This window comes from Sus scrofa, chromosome 13 (genome assembly GCF_054392235.1).
Source record: "Sus scrofa isolate SSC_HxYL_T2T_F1_AM1 chromosome 13, Sscrofa_HxYL_maternal_Yorkshire_Landrace_v2.0, whole genome shotgun sequence".
NCBI lineage: Eukaryota > Metazoa > Chordata > Mammalia > Artiodactyla > Suidae > Sus > Sus scrofa.
The window spans coordinates 134,644,001-134,664,664 of record NC_139395.1 but is presented as its reverse complement, the minus strand read 5'-3'; the positions used below and the strand labels follow the sequence as shown (position 1 = coordinate 134,664,664).

At 39.2% G+C, this 20,664-nt stretch overlaps 1 protein-coding gene across 1 annotated transcript; it reads left to right on the top strand.

The window, feature by feature from the left end:
* Positions 1 to 5,373: 5,373 nt before the first annotated feature.
* LOC100510982 (large ribosomal subunit protein eL39-like) lies at positions 5,374 to 5,550 on the top strand. Its single transcript, XM_084991721.1, has one exon. The coding sequence runs from the start codon at positions 5,395 to 5,397 to the stop codon at positions 5,548 to 5,550; it is 156 nt and encodes a 51-aa protein (XP_084847847.1). The 5' UTR covers positions 5,374 to 5,394.
* Positions 5,551 to 20,664: the final 15,114 nt, after the last annotated feature.

Here is a 20,664-nt window from a genome sequence, read left to right as displayed (position 1 = left end):
TCTGTGGTCTGATTTCCTCACATTGACATTATCATGTGATGATGATAATGATAATAAAATCACTGATTTCTTAGGGGTGTAATAGGGAGGTGAATGAGTGCCTTGACTGAAGAGGGTATAAACACTCAGCAGACATGCTAACTGTAGTACAACTACAAGGGTGATGGAACTATGTATGGTGATGTATCTTGTCTCCTAAATCCTCAGGAATGTGCTAATGGCACACACATCATGATATGCCTTTCTCCTCTTTCTCTCTCTCCTCTGGGAGAAAAGGCTGGATCTGGATCACTTCCACCCATGGTGCTCCAGTTTGATTCCTCCGAGATTCCCTATATTGCTTCCTGCTGGACACTATTGCTTGACAGCATTTTCATGCTGCATAGGGCACATTACCACTTTTTATATGTACATACTGACCCCTGACTCCCTGAACATGGCTCTCAGGAAAGGGGCATTTGGAGTCCCTCTTCGTGGGTCCCTTTAGCACAAAACCAAAAGCAGCACCACAAATTAGATTTTTTAAATACATTGATTTGGGGCAATCATACAGATGGAAGTATGCAGGTTGTCCATAATTCAATCAACATTAGCTCTTTTTCCATTTCTTCCTCTTAATTATATTTTATTTCTACAGTCACATAAGAGCTAAAGAAACAATTCCTAGTTTTTCTTGGTCTGTATTTCACATCTACTTAGTTCTGCAACTCTGCAGAGCCTGCAGATATACTTCTTTCCAAGATTAACTAATTCTGTAACTTTCCTGTACAGAAATAAATGTAATAATCGAAGTCAGTGGTAATTAATTCCTGGGGAGGCAAGTGGGAGATGTACCAAGTGGAAAGCCAGAGGATAAGCCACATATGATTTCTATAAAAGAACCCTCTGGAAGGCAGGAGTCCTTTCAAACTCAATTTGAAAGATGCTCCCGATCCAAAGGTAAGTGGTTCTACTCAAAGTTTTTTTGTGCCCACTATTTCCTTAGGGCAGGAGCCCTGCACGCAAATACTTTTAGTTGTGCCAGCTCCTTTTGCGTTTTTCACAATTAGCTTATCTCCAGTTATATAACGCGTCGTACATGATGACAGTCTTCGGTTACAGAGGTACCACAGGAAAATAAAGTTACTTTAACTTTGAGAGTTGGTTTGCAGACAAACCAGATTAAAGCTTATATGGATATACAAAACAATAGACTAATGCTATTGTCTGCCTCCCTTAAATTATTTTATTAGACGGAACGTATTAATTATAATGAAAGCGAACTTGGACTCAGTGGGTTTCTAAAGAAAATTCCTTTGTAGTATCATGGCAGGATTTCCCACCATTTTTCTCTTTCTGATGAAATTAAATCCCCATGGTTGGTCAGCAGGATAATCTAATTTTAGCCAATCAGCTTGGGAGCTGTCGTTGACCTCACAAAGGGAGAGAAAAGTATCTGCAGTCATAGCAACCACCCGCTCAGCTCTGATCATCTCTGGACCCTTCCGCCTAATGACAGACACAGGCTTGCTTCTTAGATGATTAATCTTTTCCCCTGTGAACCTCCTTGAATACATTAGCCAAACAAGTCTGATAAATTTGTTTATCCCAAGACAATCATTAGAAAATTACCTGCAAAAATAATTCTCACTAGAGCAGATTGTGAATGGAAAGCCATATGGCAGATGAGAACAGAAATAAGCAATAAAATCTCTTGCTGTATGTTGCAACAGGTCAGGAAAGTTTTCCCTTTAAACTTTATCATTTTACATCAGGTCACAATAGCACAGCCACCTAAAGGCTATTTCATAAGAGAAGAACTTTATCCAGTCACTAGTTAGCCCTCCTACCAGCTCTGCACACTTACTGTGTGTTAGGCTCTAAGGATGCACCACTGAATATGAGCTATCTCTGCCTCCCACAATCTCACAGTCCAGTGGGAGGAGACAGATGTGTAAATAGATAATTACAGCATACCATAAGGGCCACGAGAGAGACAGTGCAGAGAGAGGGTGCTCTGAGAGCACTGCAAAGGCATAGATAACTATTTTCCAGAATCAACAAAGAATGTCACTGCAATGACTTTCAAGTTAGGCACAAAAAGGTTGAGCAGGACTTTTCCAACATAGGAGAATATTCTAGGCAGAGAGAACAACATTGGAAAGACATGGACTTAAGGATACTTTGATAGACTCCTGGGCAGCAAAACATTTGGAGCAGCTTGGTATGGTCACACCTTCTTCCAGGAAATGAGACTGGAAATGTGGGTTGGGACTAGGTGGGCAGTTCTTTGTGGGATGGCATGGACACATTTTTAGGACTTCAAGAAAACTAGACAGTGCAGATGGACAGGAAGGGCCAGTTTGGAAGCTCTGGGATTGAATCAAGAGAATGTCATTGTTGATGTAGCCTTGGTGATGGTCCTCATTTGTGGAAAGACTGGGGAGACAATGAGCACATGTTGCAGCCATATAGCTAATACGGACCGTTTCCATATGCAATCACTAAGTCCACTACTAGAGGGGATGTTCAATAAGTGGGAGAAAGGGCAAGGTCCCTGTGTGGTTGGGAAGTTTAGAGAAAATGTATTTCAAGCAAATGATGAGACAACTGTGTGGTCATAAATGTAGGAATGCCCTAATTGGCCCTACAAATTTTTACAAAAATGAACCTCACCAAAACCAGGGGTCAGGCACTGGAACTGTGGATCAGCAGCCAAGGCTGAGTCTGAGTCCTGCTGTGGACTCTAGCAGTGATAGGACAAATCAGGCCCTTGCCAGGGGTTCCAGAGCAAAACTTTAGTTCCCTGAAGACGGCTTCAGAAACATACACTGGAATGAAAGAAGCCACGGAATGAGGCCTATCATTGATAATGTTCTCCAAACCCATTCAGAAACCCCAGAAGGAAATGTGTTCCAGGCCCGAGCCAAGGCCCTGGGCCAGAGGGTTTCTGCATCTACATGTCTGTCTGGCGAGTCCTGTTCTGGTCCTCAATTCTCATATATCTTCTAAGAAGAGTATTGCCCACCACAAACTCACTCCACAGAGGCCTATGAAAGAAACCAGTCAGGAGGTTGGTTTCTATAATTTCCAAATTTTCAGCAGTGAGCATGTTAAATTTTGTAATATAAACATATTTTTGATGTAAAAATTATAAAATAAATGACCATGAATGGTATGTCTTTATAATAGCAAAGGCAGAGCACATTGGACATAATCATCACAAGTGGTTGCTCAGCACCTGCTCAGAGCCAGGCCTGTAGCAAAAGCTCTTTCTTTTATTTTCTCACAAAGATCCCAAAAGAAAGGGGTTCTACACATGTCTCTATTTTCTTGATAGGGAAACAGAGTTGGAAGTGTATGTCTTTAAGAAACTTATAAATGAAATTGCAGTTTCAAATAGACTCGTCTTAAAAAAAGAAACTCTCAATTCAACATTTTAAAGAGAATATTGTCTGAAGTCTCTTCTTGTTACTACCAAAAATATTTTTAAAAGGAAATTCTATCCATCGACCATATTCTGCACACCTGTGACACATAAGCTCTGGAATACAAGGAGCAGCAGATGATCTGATTGGGAAGGCACGTGAACTACTGAGTATAAGATGATGTGACACATGCCTTAAGAGTGGGCTTTGGGAGTGTCCACTGTGGCTCAGCGGAAATGAACCTGGCTACCATCCACGAGGACTCAGGTTCTATCCCTGGCCTCACTCAGTGGGTTAAGGATCCGGTGTTGCTGTGAGCTGTGTAGGTCGCTGACACGGCTTGGATCCCATGTTGCTGTGACTGTGGTGTAGCTTGGCAGCTGCAGCTCCAATTCGACCCCTAGCCTTGGAATTTCCATATGCCACGGGTGTGACCCTAAAAAGACAAAAAAAAAAAAAAAAAGAAAAAGAAAAAGAAAGAAAAGAAAAGTGGGCCATGCTAAGTGCTGCAGGAGCACAGAGCAGGTAGCAATCATCCATATGGACCTTATTTGAGCAAGAACCATTGTAGCAAGAGCTCGCCTCACTGAGTGCCAGGCTCCATGCTTGAGACATGATAATGTACATACTTCACTGACACCCCATGACAGCCTTGGGGGGGGGCACTATTTTCCCCTGCCATTTTATAGTTGCAGAAGATAGAGGTCAGAGGTTCCATGATTGTTCTAGGATTTGAGCCCAGGTCTTTGTGATTCCAAGGTTTGGTTGTTTTTCACAGCATTGCAAATCATAAAAATACACTCTTTGCCCATTTCACAGGTTTCAGTTCTTTGCTATGATGGGACAATCAACCCACATTCAGAAACAAATTCCTACATTCACATGGTGAAAAGCTCTTTCCTAAATTTGCTTCACTTACTTCCCAGCTTCTTTGTTTTCTTCATTCTCCCACACAAACAGAAAGACAGTATTTTCCAGAGGACCCAGGCCACAGAACATTGCTTCAAGAAAGGACCTGTGTTTCAATTCCAAAAGACATAAGATGCACATTTAATTTTTCTCTGGATGTCTCCAGACTCTGGAGATTTGCTGGGGACACTATTCTTTCCCTGTCTCTCACTTTTTTCAATACTGCAAGTCCATAGTCTATCTTTTTACGAAGAGCTCTTGGTCAATAAAAATAGGACCTCTGAAATGCAGATGGCCAATAGGCACATGAAAAAAATGCTCATTATTACTAATCATCAGGGAATGCAAATTAATGAGGTATCATCTCATACCTTTCAGAATGGCTATCATCAAAAAGAATGCAAATAACAAATGCTGGCCTGCTGAGGATATGGAGAAAAGGGAATTCTCCTACACTGTTGGTAGGAATGTTAATTGGCCCAGCCACTGTGGAAAACAGTATGGAGGTTTCTCAAAAAACTAAAAATACTTTTGCACAGCAAATGAAACCATAAATAAAACAAAAAGATAACCCTCAGAATGGGAGAAAATATTTACAAATGAAGCGGCTGACAAAGGATTAATCTCCAAAATATAAACACAACTCATGCAGCTTAATATTAAAAAAAATCAAAAAATGGGCACAAGATCTAAATAGACATTTCTTCAAAGACATACAGATGGCCAAGAAACATGAAAAGATGCTCGACATAGCTAATCATTAGAGAAATACAAATCAAAACTACTCCGAGTTATCACCTCACATCAGTCAGAATGGCCATCATCAAAAAATCTACACACTATAAATGCTAGAAAGTGTGTGGGAAAAAAAGGAACCCTTCTACACTGTTGGTGTAAATGTAAGCTGGTGAAACCACTATGGAGAACAGTATGCAGGTTCCTCAAAAGACTAAATATAGAACTATCATATGATCCAGCAATCCCACTCCTGGGCGTACATCTGGAGAAAACCATAATTTGAAAAGATACATGCACTCTCTTCTCCACCATCCTACATTCGGTTGAATTAGTTCCTCCCATGTCTTCTCACAAGATTTTCAGGATCAAGCAATTCTTGGCCAAGAAGCAAAAGCAAAATCGTCCCATCCCCCAATGGATTCAGACAAAAACTGGTAATAAAACCAGGTACAACTCGAAGAGAAGACATTGGAGAAGAACCAAGGTGGATCTCTAAGGAGCCTCCACACGTGAGGTGGCACACATATTGATGCTATGTGGCTTCCTTGCATCTTACCATATCACACTGAAAATAGCCCAGCCACTGTTGGATATATCAGGAAATGGGTTCTCTTTATGTTGTTTCTGTATAGCGCTTTGCCTCAGTAATAAATATGTGAAAGCCTCTCCTTGAAAAAAAAAAAGATAAATGCACCCCAATGTTCACTGCAGCACTATTTGCAATAGCCAAGACATGGAAACAACATAGATGTCCATCAACAGAGGACTGGATGAACTCAGCCCTATAAAAGAATGAAATAATGCAACATGGATGGAACTAAAAATTATCATACTATATGAAGTAAGTCAGACAGAGAAAGAAAAATATCATATGAGATAACTAATATATGGAATCTAACAAAAAATGATACAAAAGAACCTACAAGACAGAAACAGACTGAAAGATTTTGAAACCAAATTCATGTTACCAAAGGGGAAATGTGGGGCTGGAGGGATAAATTAGGGGGTTGGGATTGACATGTACACACTACTATATATAAAATAGATAGGTAACAAGGACCTATTGTACGGCACAGGAGAGTCTATGCAATACTATGTAATAACCTATACGGGAAAAGACTCTGAAAAGGAATGGATATATGTATAAGTATAAATGATTTACTTTGCTGTATACCTGAAACTAACACAACTTTTTAAGTCAACCATAGTCCAATAAAATTTATTTAAAAAATAACAACAACTAAAAATAGAACTACAATATTACCCAGAAATTCCACTCCTGGGTATATATCCCCATAAAACAAAAACACTAATTTGAAGAGATACATGCACCGCAATGTTCATAGCAGTATTTTTTTTTTTTTTTTTTTGTCTTTTTTCCATTTCTAGGGCCGCTCCTGTGGCATATGGAGGTTCCCAGGCTAGGGGTCAAATTGGAGCTGTAGCCGCCAACCTATGCCAGAGCAACAGCAATGCAGGATCCAAACTGCAGCTGCGACCTACACCACAGCTCACAGCAATGCCAGATCCCTAACCCACTGAGCAAGGCCAGGGATCGAACCCAAAACCTCATGGTTCCTAGTCGGATTCATTAACCACTGAGCCACAACGGGAACTCCATCATAGTATTTTTTAAAGAAGCCAAGATATGGACGCAAACTGAATGTCCATCAACAGATAGATAAAGAAGATGTGATAAATACACACACACACACACACAATGGAATACTACTCAGCCATAAAGAGAAAGAAATGTTGCTGTTTTCAGCAACACGGATAGAATTGGAAGGCATTATGCCAAGTGAAGTAAGTCAGATAGGGGAAGTTCCCGTTGTGGCTCAATGGGTTAAGAAACTAACATAGTGTCCATGAAGATGCAGGTTTGATTCCTGGCCTTGCTCAGTGGGTTAAGGATCCAGTGTTGCCAAAAGCTGTGATATAGGTCAAGGATGCAACTGGGATCCAGTGTTACTGTGGCTGTGGCATAGGCTGGTAGCTGCAGCTCCAATTCGACCCCTAGCATGGGAACTTCCAAATGCTGCAGCTTTGGCCTTAATAAGGAAAAAAGGAAAAAGAAAAGATGGAAATAAGTCAGACAAGGAAAGACAAATACTGTTATGATATCCCTTATACTGAAATCTAAAAAATTACAACAATCTCGTGAACATAACAAAAAAGAAGCAGACTCACAGATATAGAGTACAAACTAGTGGTTACCAGTGGGGAGAAAGGAAGGGGAGAGGGCAATAGAGGCATGGCAGATTAAGAGGTAAAACTCTTAGGTATAAAATAAATAAGCTTCAAGGATATACTGAACAACACATGGGAATATAGCCAATATTTTATCACTATAAATGGAGTGTAATGTTAAAAATTATGAATCACTATTTTGTACACCTGTAACTTATATAATATCATACAGCAACTACAATAAAAGCCAAAATAAAAATAGGCCCTCTCTTCTTTTCCCCTTTGAGACCCATGTGATTAGAACTATTGCCCTTAATCTTACCTCTATAAATAATGAATTGTGTTTAAAACTCAAGGAGACAAGAGGTCATAAAGCCTGACACGAAGATAGGAGGCCTCATCATTTAACCCAGAACTGCCTGAAACTCCAAGGAACCTAAGCTGCCACCCCCCTCACATTAGCCCTCTCATGCAAATGTTTTCCATTCACTTTCTTGCATTAGCTACAGGGAGATGACTTTTAGGACAAATCAATCTGTGCAGAATGCTTGACTGTCTTACTGGCAGATATGCATCTCCACCCTCTTGTTCACTCAGAAGTGTCCATGGGGAAAGTCACAGGCCCTGTAGGACATGGGACACCCCATGGGGATTTAGATATTCCAAGGGAGCAGAGCCAGCAGATGAAAGACATTTGGGTTCCAAGGCAGAGTCCAAGTGTATTAAACAAAAGATCTCACCAGTGGTTGGGGTACCTATACAGAGTTTTTAAAAAAAAATTATTTTTTTGGCCTTGCTCATGGCATATAGAAGTTCTTGGGCCAGGGATCAAACCTGAGCCACGGATAGAGTTTTGTCTTTTCTCTTTTTTTTACCCAATAGAATTTTAATCCCCCAGGACAAGAGGATTGGCTGATAGCCTCTGGCAAGCATTCTGAGGTCCAGAAATGACAACCATTTCAGGCAGTGAACTAGAGGAAAAAAACAAGGGCCAGCACAGAAACCCAGACAAATTACACTAGTATCTCCATCACAGTCTCCTGCCTGCTCTTCTCTCAGCTCCAAGGTTTCTTCCAAATCATGTTGCATACCATTGACAGAATTGTTTCACGATCCTGCTCAGGAACCTCCTGTGGCTTCCTGTTGTCTCCTATTACAATGGTGATCATAAATCCTGGTTTGCTGGATGGCCCTGGCTTACTTTTTATCTTTGTGTAACTACTAATGGCATCTCCTAGTATCCTCGATACTGTTCCAGTTTGGATAATTATGTCATCACTGTATCCTCTACCTACTTCAAATTCCTCTGCCCAACTTGTCATGTCTTTTATGCTCAGTAGTTCTCAAATTATTTTGTGTTCATGGTGACCCATTTAAGGGATTAAATCAGATCCACTATCATGACTTGTTTCTCTCTTCAACATTGAGTAGAGCAATTTAGTGTCCTGACTGTTCTGAGCTATGGTTCTCAAACATCCCAGGATGTTACACATTTAGTAAGTTACATGTTCCAGTATGTGCAAACTATTTTTTGGAGTTGAATGTGAAATTAAACATAGATGTGTTGGAATCCCAACTCAGCAATTTACAATTTATGTGGTCATGAGCAAATATATCCTCTCTCAACCTGAGTCTCCTCTCCTATAAGGATAATCACAGAATCTAACTTAAGGATTAGTCGTAAGTTTTAGGTAAGAAGATGCAAGCAAAGTGCTTAGCATACACCTACCGGCTAATGGCAGAGGTCATCATCACCCAGTCCTGCAGCCCGCCCAGCACAATGTCAGACAAGTAGTCCTCACTTGTATGATGATGCACTGTACACATCACAATTTAGAGGCATATCTTTGGTGGGGTTTGATTTACTGGGGGAGTGCTCTCAGGAGAGAGTGTATGGGGAGGGAGGAGAAGCGAAGCAAGAATATGAGCTCTCATTGAGAACTACGTCTAGATACTTATATCGCAACAGAACAAAGGGTGGGGGAAAAATGTATACGTGTTAAGTGTAACTCGGCCCCCATGCTGTACAGCAGAAAAAAAAAAAAAAATGTGAGCTCAGCTTCAGATAAGCTTCTATTTTAATCTATGGAGAAAAAGTCTGGAGCATAAAGCATATCACCAAGTGGGTCCCAGCTTGAGCAAGGGGGCTGGCCTTTTATGCTTCATGCATAAGGGTCATTGGCCAAGGTCTGGAGGGGAGCATCCTCCTGGAGAGTGAATGCTGCTGAGAGGATAAAGTGGATGCTGTCATGGGCACCGACAGCATCCATTAATTTGCGATACCCATGTGGACCCATATATGGCTCACTATGCCTGGACAACTTCATGAAGTCTTGTGCTGTTAATATGTGTGACTGAAGCCAAATCACTTAATTTTTCTAGAACTCAGTTCCTTTTTCTGAAAAAAATGAGATTAGTTATACTTAATATTATAGATTATTCTCCTAATCATGATAGTATGTGTGATGGAACTGCACATCCTTTCCCACAGCCTGACCTTTCCACATGCATTATGCGTACATAGATTTTAGGGGCTTCCACTCTTGTCTGTACTCATGCCATTTCTCAACACTTCCCCCAAGGAAGTGGTGCCAAGCATGCATGCACAAAACACATACCCTCAGCCTTCCCCTGAAATGCACTTACCCCAAAATAACTACCTTAAGCATCCATTTCCAAATCCTTCCCACCTCCTCCCCAGCCTCATCCGCTTCCTCAAACTCACGATATTCTTGCCCTTGTCTGAAACCCCTCTTCATTTAGTTCATGTAGTTTAGCTTAACATTTCATTGATTTCTAATTGTTTAGTATTTGTTTGGTCTCTTCTAACCAGGTCTTAATGTCTATTCCTCCATCCTTACTCTAGAACATAGGTATCCAGGGCTAGGCATCTAGTGGAGACTCAATATATGCTTTTGGTTCAATTAAGAATTATTTCTTGATCAGAAGAACAATGAAATGCTTTGGTTGACCATTTCAATTCTCAGGATTCTCAAAGCTAGCTAAATCCTTCCCTGTAATCCAGAGGTGCTTGCCTGAAAACCTGGACCAATAGTGCATGTAAAATGAATGATAATGGCTTCCCCTGTAATTTAGCTCACAGATGAATCTTAGGTGAGATTTTTCTATTGGGTTCTAACAGTTACTGAAAATTGGTGCCCTAGGAGGTGCAAAGTGGAATGTCCAACACAGATCTGATTATCATCTGCAGCCCATGCATGCATTACAATTACAGAAGGGCTAGGCTGCTCTCAGCAACCCAAAATCTTTTATTAAATCAAACCTTGAGCATTTAACAAGTACAGGTATGTTCTAATTTCCAAAATAAGGATGTATCTGGAAATGTGATGCAAATTGAAATTTGGGGGGAGAGGTGATCCAATCATATTTAAAATTCCCTTGGGGAGTTCCTGTCATGGCACCATGGAAATAAATCTGACTAGGAACCATGAGGTTTTGGGTTTGATCCCCGGCCTTACTCAGTGGGTTAAGGATCTGGCATTGCCATGAGCTGTGGTGTAGGTCAAAGACGCGGCGTGGATCCTGCGTTGCTGTGGCTGTGGCACAGGCCAGCAGCTGTAGCTCCGATTTGACCCCTAGCCTGGGAACTCCCATATGCCGTGGGTATGGCCCTAAAAAGCATAAATAAATAGATAAATAAATAAAATAAAATTCCCTTGGAACACTAATTGACAGTATTATGCTACTAGGAATTTTTCCTGTAAATACATATTCATTTATTAAGTTAGTTTTAGTTTTGTTTTTTTGTTGTTGTTGGGTTTTTTTGGGGGTTTTTTTGTTTGTTTGTTTTTTGTCTTTTTGCCTTTTCTAGGGCCGCTCCTGTGGCATATGGAGGTTCCCAGGCTAGGGGTCTAATCAGAGCTGCAGCCACCAGCCCAAGCCAGAGCCACAGCAACACGGGATCCAAGCTGTGTCTGCAATCTACACCACAGCTCACCGCAACACCAGGTCCTTAACCCACTGAGCGAGGCCAGGGATCTAACCCACAACCTCATGGTTCCTAGTCGGACTCATTAACCACTGCACCACAACAGGAACTCCTTGTTTTTTTTTTTGTTTCAAGTCAACATATACCTATATTTTCTCATTTAGACTTTTAGAGAAATAAATAAAAATTTAAAGTTACTATCATCTGATGCTGCTTTCTCGCCATATTTTACCCCAATTCAAAATAGGTTATTTTACTTGTTTATTTTAAAATACAAAATGATTTCCATTTTATAGGTAAGGAAATGAAAATTCAGAGGGGTTAAATACACAGGGTTAAATAGTGTATTAGTTTGCTAGAGCTGCCATCACAAAGTACCACAGGCTGGGTACCCAGGCTTAAGCAACAGAAATTTATTTTCTTACAGCTTGGAGGCTGGAAGTCTGAGATAGAGGTGTTGGCAGGGTTGGTTTCTTCTGAGGCCTCTCTCATTGGCTTGCAGATGGCATTCTCCTTCCTGTGGTCTCTGTGCCTGTATCTGTATGTGCTAATCTCTTCATATTGGATCGTCCCTTCCCCATGACTTCCCTTAGCCTTAATTACCACTTTAAAGACTCTATCTCTAAATAGAGTCACATTCTGAAGTACTGGGGGTTAGGGCTACAATTTGGGGGTGGGGGGGCAGGCGTGGACACAATTCATCCCATAATATGAAATTAATGAGTGAAGGGCTTGTACTAGAGCACAGCACCCCAAAGGCCTAATCCAAAGCTCTCTTACACTGTACCTTTCTGTCTGTCTATGTTTATCCCATGTTGTTTGTGGAATTATTTTAAGATTAAAGTATCAAGTAAATATAAGGTTTTATTTACATTCCAGTATTCCAGCTACAGCAATTCTGCTATAATACAATATACATGAAACTGGAAAAAAAAAAAAAAAGAAAATTACATGTGAAAAATAACAGAGTTTATGGGGAAATTAGCATTAGGCAGGCCACTTCAGAGCTGTAGACCTTTGGAATACACTAATACAAATATTAACCAGGCTGAAAAAAATCCTTAGCAGTTAAATCTAATGTCTAATGGCATTGGACCTAGCCTCCAATCAGTCTCCCTCATTTGCAGCCTTAAACCTCAGAGCTTGGGAATTATCTGCCATCAAGATAACATTTTCTTCTAATAGAGACCATTTTCATCAAAATGTAGCAGTCTGATCCTGAGTGCAGTCTTCACGAAGTCAGTCTTCATATGCTCTCTAATTTTGTTGTGAGGACCCAGTTCCTGGGGACTGGTATCCATGTCGGTAAAATGCACACACGCCTCTATCTCCAAGCACTGGTAAGATGATAACAATCATACCAACCATTTACCCAGCAGACACTCAGTCACAGGCCTTGGGCTAAGTCCCTTAAACATCTATAATCCTCATGACAAACCTTGCAAAGGAGGTATTTTTATCCTCACTTTTCAGCCAAGGAAACTGAGGCTCATAGAATTTGTGGGACTTCTTTGAAAGCACACAGACACCCAACAGTGTGGCCCAGGATTTGTTCCTGGCTCTTACTATAATGTTCAAAAACCCGTGCCTGTTCCACACTTCACAGATAAGCTAGCCTGTTAGATTTATGTCCTACCATTCAACCAGCCACCGATTTTAGTTAACTGTAAGAATCGTCACCATCCTCATTACTTTGCTCCCAAAAGTGAACACTCTAATCAAAATGTTCTTTCTGACCATCATAATGTGCGGTGACTTTTTCTTTCTCATGAGACAGAAAATAGAGCAGCTGAGGTGGTCCATCAATGTGTCACATAAACTATTGCCATGCTGGACCCCCAGCCCCTTCCCACATGATTTGTTTTGTTTACCTAAAGCCAAAACTTAATAGTAATCTCTGCTAACATGCATCTTGTCAGTTTAAACCCATTATTCCACGCATTGGTCATCTTCTATCACAGTTGTCATACTTTCTGTTAACTCTCCCTCACAATCTGGACCTCTCTGCACATTTGATGCATGTTATATATGCCCCATTTAAGTCATTAATAAAGATACTGAACAGAACATGATTACCATTAGGACCCTTTCTTCTTCTAAAGAATCCCTCTCTGTGGTTAGAGGCATGCCGTTAATCCACATAACTCTCCTCTCATCCAGATTTTCTTGAGAGGCTATGATCTTGCTAAGAAAGACACAGCTTGCCAATGCATTTAGTTTTTCAACAAAACCAACAACAACCAGTAATACTGCTTTTCTTTTAGGTATTTAGAAATCATTGGATTTGTCATTTGTTTTCAAGTATAGCCCAGGATCATCACTAAAATTTAGTAGTACAACTGTTTTTCCTTTTGTTAACAAGCAATAGCATGTGTTCATTTCCTATCTGGAGGCCCTGCTCACATTGTCAGCAATATCTCATTATGTTTTATCAGCAGTGGATTGGTGGTCACATCTGAGACTCTGTAAGCATCCAACACATGTCATTCAAAAAATGCAGGCAGGAATCTGCAAACATGGACTTTAGATTTAAAGTTCTTATTCTATCCTAGCTAAATGCATCCTGCATTTATCCATACCCCTACATGGAGATCATGTTCCTCAATAGAGATGCAAGGAATTGAATATATCTTTCTTCTTTCTGTCTTCTGTTATTATTACGTTTTCTTTCCAAAATTTATACATCTTTTTCTTCTTGCTCTGAATGTCCTTTTTTGGTGGTTTTTGGTGTTTCATGAGGCCAAATGAATATATTAAAATTAACCTTTATTATATTGTTTAAACAGATTGTACCATTATTTTGCATGAATTCTCATTTATGTGGCCATTCTTCCATGGCTCCTTAACATTTGACCTCATCAAAGAATTCCCTGGGCAGTCGTATCTTTCTCTTTAGACACCTCCCCTAGTATTTTGAATGACTCCTACAAGATAGTGGGGCAAAATCTTACAGTTTTGTTTCAAACCACTTTGGATACAAAATACTTATTTGCCTCACAGGTTTACAAAGGTTTGGAAACTATTGTAACACATAAACTGGAATTTTCATGTTTTCTTAATTTATATAAAAGTTGAACTTTTGAAGAGCTTACAGAATCTCATCAATAACTGAATTTGTACCTTATTTAAAAATGTTTTCATGCTACTAACATATTATTCTATATATGAGATAATCTATAATTAATCTATGAAATATATAATTTTAGTAGTTACTTTTAATTTAGTAAATATAAAACATTAACTTTATCATATTTACATAGAGAATAATCAATTCAGTTAAAATTTTTAATGTTGTCTTAGCAGACACTATACTGATTAAACAATACATTAGTAGTTTCAGTCACATTTTCAACTCAAGATGTTTCAAGCTCTTTAAAAATTTGGGAGTTTAGCAAAAGTCAAAACATGTTTTGTCAATGCATCTAGCCTTAATTTTTAAACCCATGTGAATTCTAAAAAGGATTTCATTCATTTGTTTTTCATTAATTTATCCTGACCTCATCAAAATATAACCTTGGAAGAGCTACTTAATATCTCCAGATTTAAATTTGTAAGTTATTTTATAGGAATTACAGTAAGTAACTTATTTATTAGTTAAAAGTTATTTCAAAATGTATAATTCTAAAGATGAAAATTTTAAATTGCTTATTTGGAGAAACTTGGTGAGGGCAAGAACTTATAGATAAACAATGGATTATGCTACTCTTTAAAAGCCTGAAGCAGTATTGCTAGAAGTTCATGTCTATAAACAAAAGCAACCAACTCATACCATGCTTCTGCCACATCTCCCCATTAAGTTGACATGGATGTCATCATGCAGAAAGATTTGGCTGAAGCAAGCTTGGTCTCAGAAATATAGCCCAACAAATGAGCATGCAAAGTGGTAGGTACAACAAGAATCAAATCTGACCCTTGGCTTGGTACATGTCCTATCTTTTGGTCATCCGTGTGTTCTTGCTACCCAACATGCTGCTTGGCCCATTTAAGACTTTCATATATGTTCTTTTGTTGGGGGTGGGTTGTGGCAGGGGTGCAGCCATGACATGCAGATATTCCCAAATCAGGGACCAAACCTGAGTCACAGCAGTAGCAATGCCAGGTCCTTAGCCTGCTGAACCACCAGGGAACTCCAAGGCTTTCATAAATATTCTTTACATGCACGGGTGGTTCAGTGGTAGAATTCATGCTTGTCATAAATATTCTTTATAGAAATATAGTAATATGGCAATGAATGAATGATTCTATGGCCCAATAGTTAGTAGACTTGAGACTGTCAAGAAACTTCTCACTAAAGTCGGGAGTGTTTCTGGACCTAGGCAAGGCTGAGCTTACAGAAGATAGGTATTGTGGATGCTGATAAGAGGTAGTAAGTGTCCAAAAGAAGGAAGATAACTGGTGATGTGCTGGTAAATGTTTAAGATCCAATTTGGAAGGAAAAAAAAAAATCCTTTATTTGCTGCCTTAGTCTATTTTCATAGTGTTAATACTCTCTCTGTGGCCAAAGTTTACATCACTGAATGTGGAGTTGGGAAGACATGCACACAGTCAGCTCTCCCTGAGACAATATGAGCAGCTTCACAGCACCAGCAAGCTACTCAGAACATCAGCAGTATCCAATACTTGTATGTTAAGTTATCACACCTTTTCTTTGCATGTGTGTGAATAAAATTTTATGCAAATAAAATGTGAGATTAAATCTTTGAGTTCCAACTATACAGAAATGCAATCATTTAAATTGATATAGTGCATGCATATTTATGAACATGGAAATACATTCCAGATCAATATTTATTGATAGAGGAGGTGTCAAAAGAGTTAATATGGCATACCATTTTTTTGAAAATATAAATACATAATCGAATCCATACCCAGAACAGTTCAGAGTCAAATGGCAGGATCTCAAAGTATAAGAGCAAATACCAAAAGCAATCAGCAAAAGTGGACTTCTTTTCTACAAAAACTACAGAGGCTTCTCATCAGTAGCAAAAGACACCAGCAAATCACTGAATAATATCTTAAAGTGTTGAAAGAAAATAGCTGTCAATCTAGAACTCTATAACCAACTAAACAGTCATTTGAAAATGAACGATAAATAGGGATTAGAGTGATCATAATATGCAGAAATCATCACTGAAAGAAGTTCTAAAGGAATCTGAAAGAATACCAAAAAAAAAGAAATTAATACAAATGAAAGAAGCAGGACACAAAAAAAGTAAACTAAAAGAATATAAATTGGTGTTAAAATTTTAAGAGTAACAGCTAAAAAATCTAGAATCTAAAACTTTTAACACATTCAAGAACTCAGAAAATGTAATCAATCCAAAAGAAGGCAAAAAAATGAGAAAATAGAAGCATACAAAACATACAGTATATGTGTATGTATAAGGGAATCACTTTGCTGTACACCTGTAAGTAATACAATATTGTAAATCGACTATACTCCAATATAAAATAAAAATCAAATTAAAAAAATTAAAAATAGTTAAAAATTTTTAAAGAATATACAAGTAACAGAAATAAATGTAAATAAATTAGTAGTCCTGGAGTTCCCGTTGTGGCTCAGTGGTTACTCGACTAGGAACCATGAGGTCGCGGGTTTGATCCCTGGCCTTGCTCAGTGGGTTAAGGATCCAGCATTGCCATGAGCTGTGGGGTAGGCTGCAGATGCAGCTCGGATCCCGCATTGCTGTGGCTCTGGTGTAGGCCGGAAGCTACAGCTCCGATTAGACCCCTAGCCTGGGAACCTCCATATGCCGCGGGAGCGGCCCAAGAAATGACAAAAAGACAAAAAATAAAATAGAATAAGATAAAATAAAATAAAATTAGTAGTCCCAATAAATATAATTAAATTAATCAGTTAAAACACAGAGATTATCAAATTGGAAAAAAAATCCAGCTATATGCTACTTATAAGAGGCACATCTAAAATAAACTGCAATTAGGAAGGATTTTTAAATACATATTTAATATGGAGGCTGAAGTTGCTATACCTTTGCCATGCTAGGCATTGACATTCTAAAAACTTGATCAAGTTTGTCTGGAAAAAAAAAAAAAAAGGAGTTCCCTTTGTGGCGCAGCGGAAATGAATCTAACTAGTATCCATGAGAACGCAGGTTCGATCCCTGGCCTTGCTCAGTGGGTTAAGGATCCTGTGTTGCCGTGAGCTGTGGTTTAGTTCACAGATGCTACTCGGATCCTGCATTGCTGTGGCTGTGGTGTAGGCTGGCAGCTAAAGCTCTAATTTGGAACTTCCATATGCCATGGGTGTGTGCGGCCCTAAAAAGCAAAAGAAAAAAGTTTGTCTTTAATTCAATATATGGTATTTATATGTATATGTACATATGTGTGTGTTTTACACACACATACATACGTGTCTCTGTGTGTGTATGTATGTATATATGCTATGATGGTGGAGCTGGGATTTCCAGCCAAGCTTCTTTAGCATCAGAACTTTTTGCCTTCTAGTAAGGATCTCTAAGCAATGTTCTTAGATATCTTGGTCAGAATCTCTCCTTCAAATAAGTGACAAGCTGAACACATTTTTTCTGATCTAGAAGAAAACATGCGTATATATAAAGACAGCCAACGGCTATAGAATGTTACTACTGAAAAGATTTGTATGAAGCTCTAGAAGAGGTTTCTTTGAAGATCATAGATCCTTTAGGGACTCCAAATAAAGTTATGGATCTAGGGAAAAAGTAATGTACATAAGCAGAGCTATGCTTACTATTGATGGGGATCTACAGACATTCCTCTCCCCAAAGCCAAAATCTGAACCACACTCACAGCCATAGATGGACCCCAGTATACAAACCTACTGTTATAAGATAAAGTTATAAGATAAAAAAAAAGTTATAAGATAAACAAAAAGCATTTCTAGAGAAAAAAATTGCTATGTATGCCCAAGGCTACCTAACCAGCTTGTGGCAGAAGCAGGGTACAGATTTAGGGCTGCCTTCCCTCATGGAGTGTTCTGACCATCAGACTCACTATACATTTCCCCACACTGTCGGGGCTGTTCCCTGAAAGAGCACTTCTGAATGATATGGAGGATCCTGACAAAAATGCCTGGTGACAGCTCTTTCTATTCCTTCCATCTTCAGAGCTATTTTAAATGAAATTCTTAAGCTAAATGATTCATTAACTATTAACTCAATGAATGCAGAAGGGCCATATGCCAAATTATGAAGGAAAAAATCATCATAGTGTATCTTATGTTTAGAGGCCTTGAAGATATATCGTGCCTTAAAAATCAGGCATGGAGTTTGCTGATGGCCTAGCAGTTAGGGATCTGGCATTGTCACTGCTGTGGCTCAGGTCACTTCTGTAGTGTGGGTTCAACTCCTGACCAGGGAACATCTGCATGCCATGGATATAGCCACAAAAAAAAAAAAAAAAAAAAAAAAAAAAATTATTTTGTCATAGACATAAAGAGAAAATGTGGAACAATTACGGTAAGGTAAGGTAGGTCTTTTCTAATAAGGGGGTCTCCAGGAGTTGGAAAGTTACTTGTCTCAAAAGCAGCTTGAACTATCAGAAAAATTCACTTGATGATTAAAAATCATTATTAGTAATTACATGTAGATTTTTACGGAGCAGAGATAGAAATGATCTTCCACTAATTCATATGAAGCTGGTCATAGGCATCTTCCTCTAAAATTTTTTAAAATAAATACTTGGGTAGAGGGCTAAGGTTAGCTTGAAGTGGGAAAGTGTCCTTTGATTTCAGAAGCTACACTGTTTCTTTCTCATCTCGCTTCAGAATTAAATTTTCTATACTTCACTTTTGTTATCATGAAGAAATGATAATGTTTGATAAAATTATCCAGACTTTTTATGAATGCTGAGGTAAGCAGGGAAATGACTTTGTGTTTTAGCTATTAAGTTATCTCCACATTCTATGGAGTGTGTCAAAGATGGGAAATAAATTAATGTTTATGTTCCCCTATAAATATGCAGGACACTGTTTTGAGCCATTGCCTATCGGCTTATCAACACTGACATCTGGTCCTGAAAGCCTATCTCATTGTCCAAAAAGAAACACTACATTTGGGAATTTTGTGATTGACTAGATCCAAAGACAAATTCAAATATTGCTACTCCCAACTGAATTTCTGAACTTTCCATATCAGATGAGTGAATCTAAAACATGCAAGGCTGATTCAAACAGTTTGCTTGATAAGACCTGTGAAAGGGTAGAAACTGAGACTGAACTCTCCCCTACCAGACTATAACCCTCAGGAGGGCAGGACTTCGGCTTGTTTACAGAATGTCCCTCAGGCTTAGCACAGTCTGAGAAAATATTTATTGAACCAATAAGAAATGTATACATTTTCCTTGTATGCTTGTATTTTTTATTGGAAGCATCTAGTCTCCAGTATCTTAAAAAAAACTTAAAAGTTCTTAAAAAAGAAAAAAAAGCAGTCCATAAATAAAAGAGGAGGAAAAAAAGAAGGAAAAGGAGATTGTTGAAGGCACATTAAAATATCCAAAAATCCAATTCAATGTGTAATGAATGCCTACTCAATAAAGGTTATCTACCTGATAATATTTGGTTTCAAAATGAACACATGAGAGTTCTCAGGATCCCCTGGGTCAGTATCTACTTAATCAAGCCCTGACAAGACCAGGAATAGAATGAGGAAGAGCTAGGAAAACAAAGTAAATCTGACTCATGGGAAGGGCATGCCCATCAACAGTCTATTTCCCTCCTTGCCCAACATTACCCTTCCACCTTTCAGACCCTTTGCCAACTCCTGCTACTCTCTCGTCAGTCACTATTACATGCAAAGTGTCACACCTTGCTGGTTTTGTCTCTTCATCTCGCCCTCTCCTTTCACCCACCTAGAACATTTTGATTCCTACCTGCAGGCTTGGCTCCTCCTGTTCCGGGGGCTTTAGGCATGGGAAGTTCCAGGAGCTCTCCTCTTGTTGCTCTGTCCACAAGCCAACAGCAAGTTTTCAAGACCACACAGGCGTTTTCTCACCTTTGTCCCTTTGGCAAAGTCACCTATTACATGTAAACATGCATACATTGGTGTATACATGAATGTACGATGCTGGCACACAAACGCATACAGGAACACACACATCTGCACCTTGCAGACAGCTAATGGAAGCTGATAATAAAACACTTCTCTAGTGTCAGATGTCTAAAAACCTTAAATGACCTTTCTTTTTTTGGTCTTTTTAGGGCCACACCCAGCGGCATATGGAGGTTCCCAGGCTAGGGGTTGAATTGGAGCTACAGCTGCCAGCCTATGCCACAGCCATAACAATGAGAGATCTGAGCCACGTCTGCAACCTACACTGCAGCTCATGGCAATGCCGGATCCTTAACCCACTGAGCAAGGCCAGGGATCGAACTTGCATCCTCATGGATGTTAGTCAGATTCATTTCCACTGAGCCAAGATGGGAACTCCTAAATGATCATTTTTTAATGGCACAGCATTGTGATCACTACTATTCAT

Bases quoted from the DNA above. Each gene is read 5' to 3' on its own strand.
- LOC100510982 (XM_084991721.1), top strand. From the start codon at position 5,395: ATGTCTTCTCACAAGATTTTCAGGATCAAGCAATTCTTGGCCAAGAAG.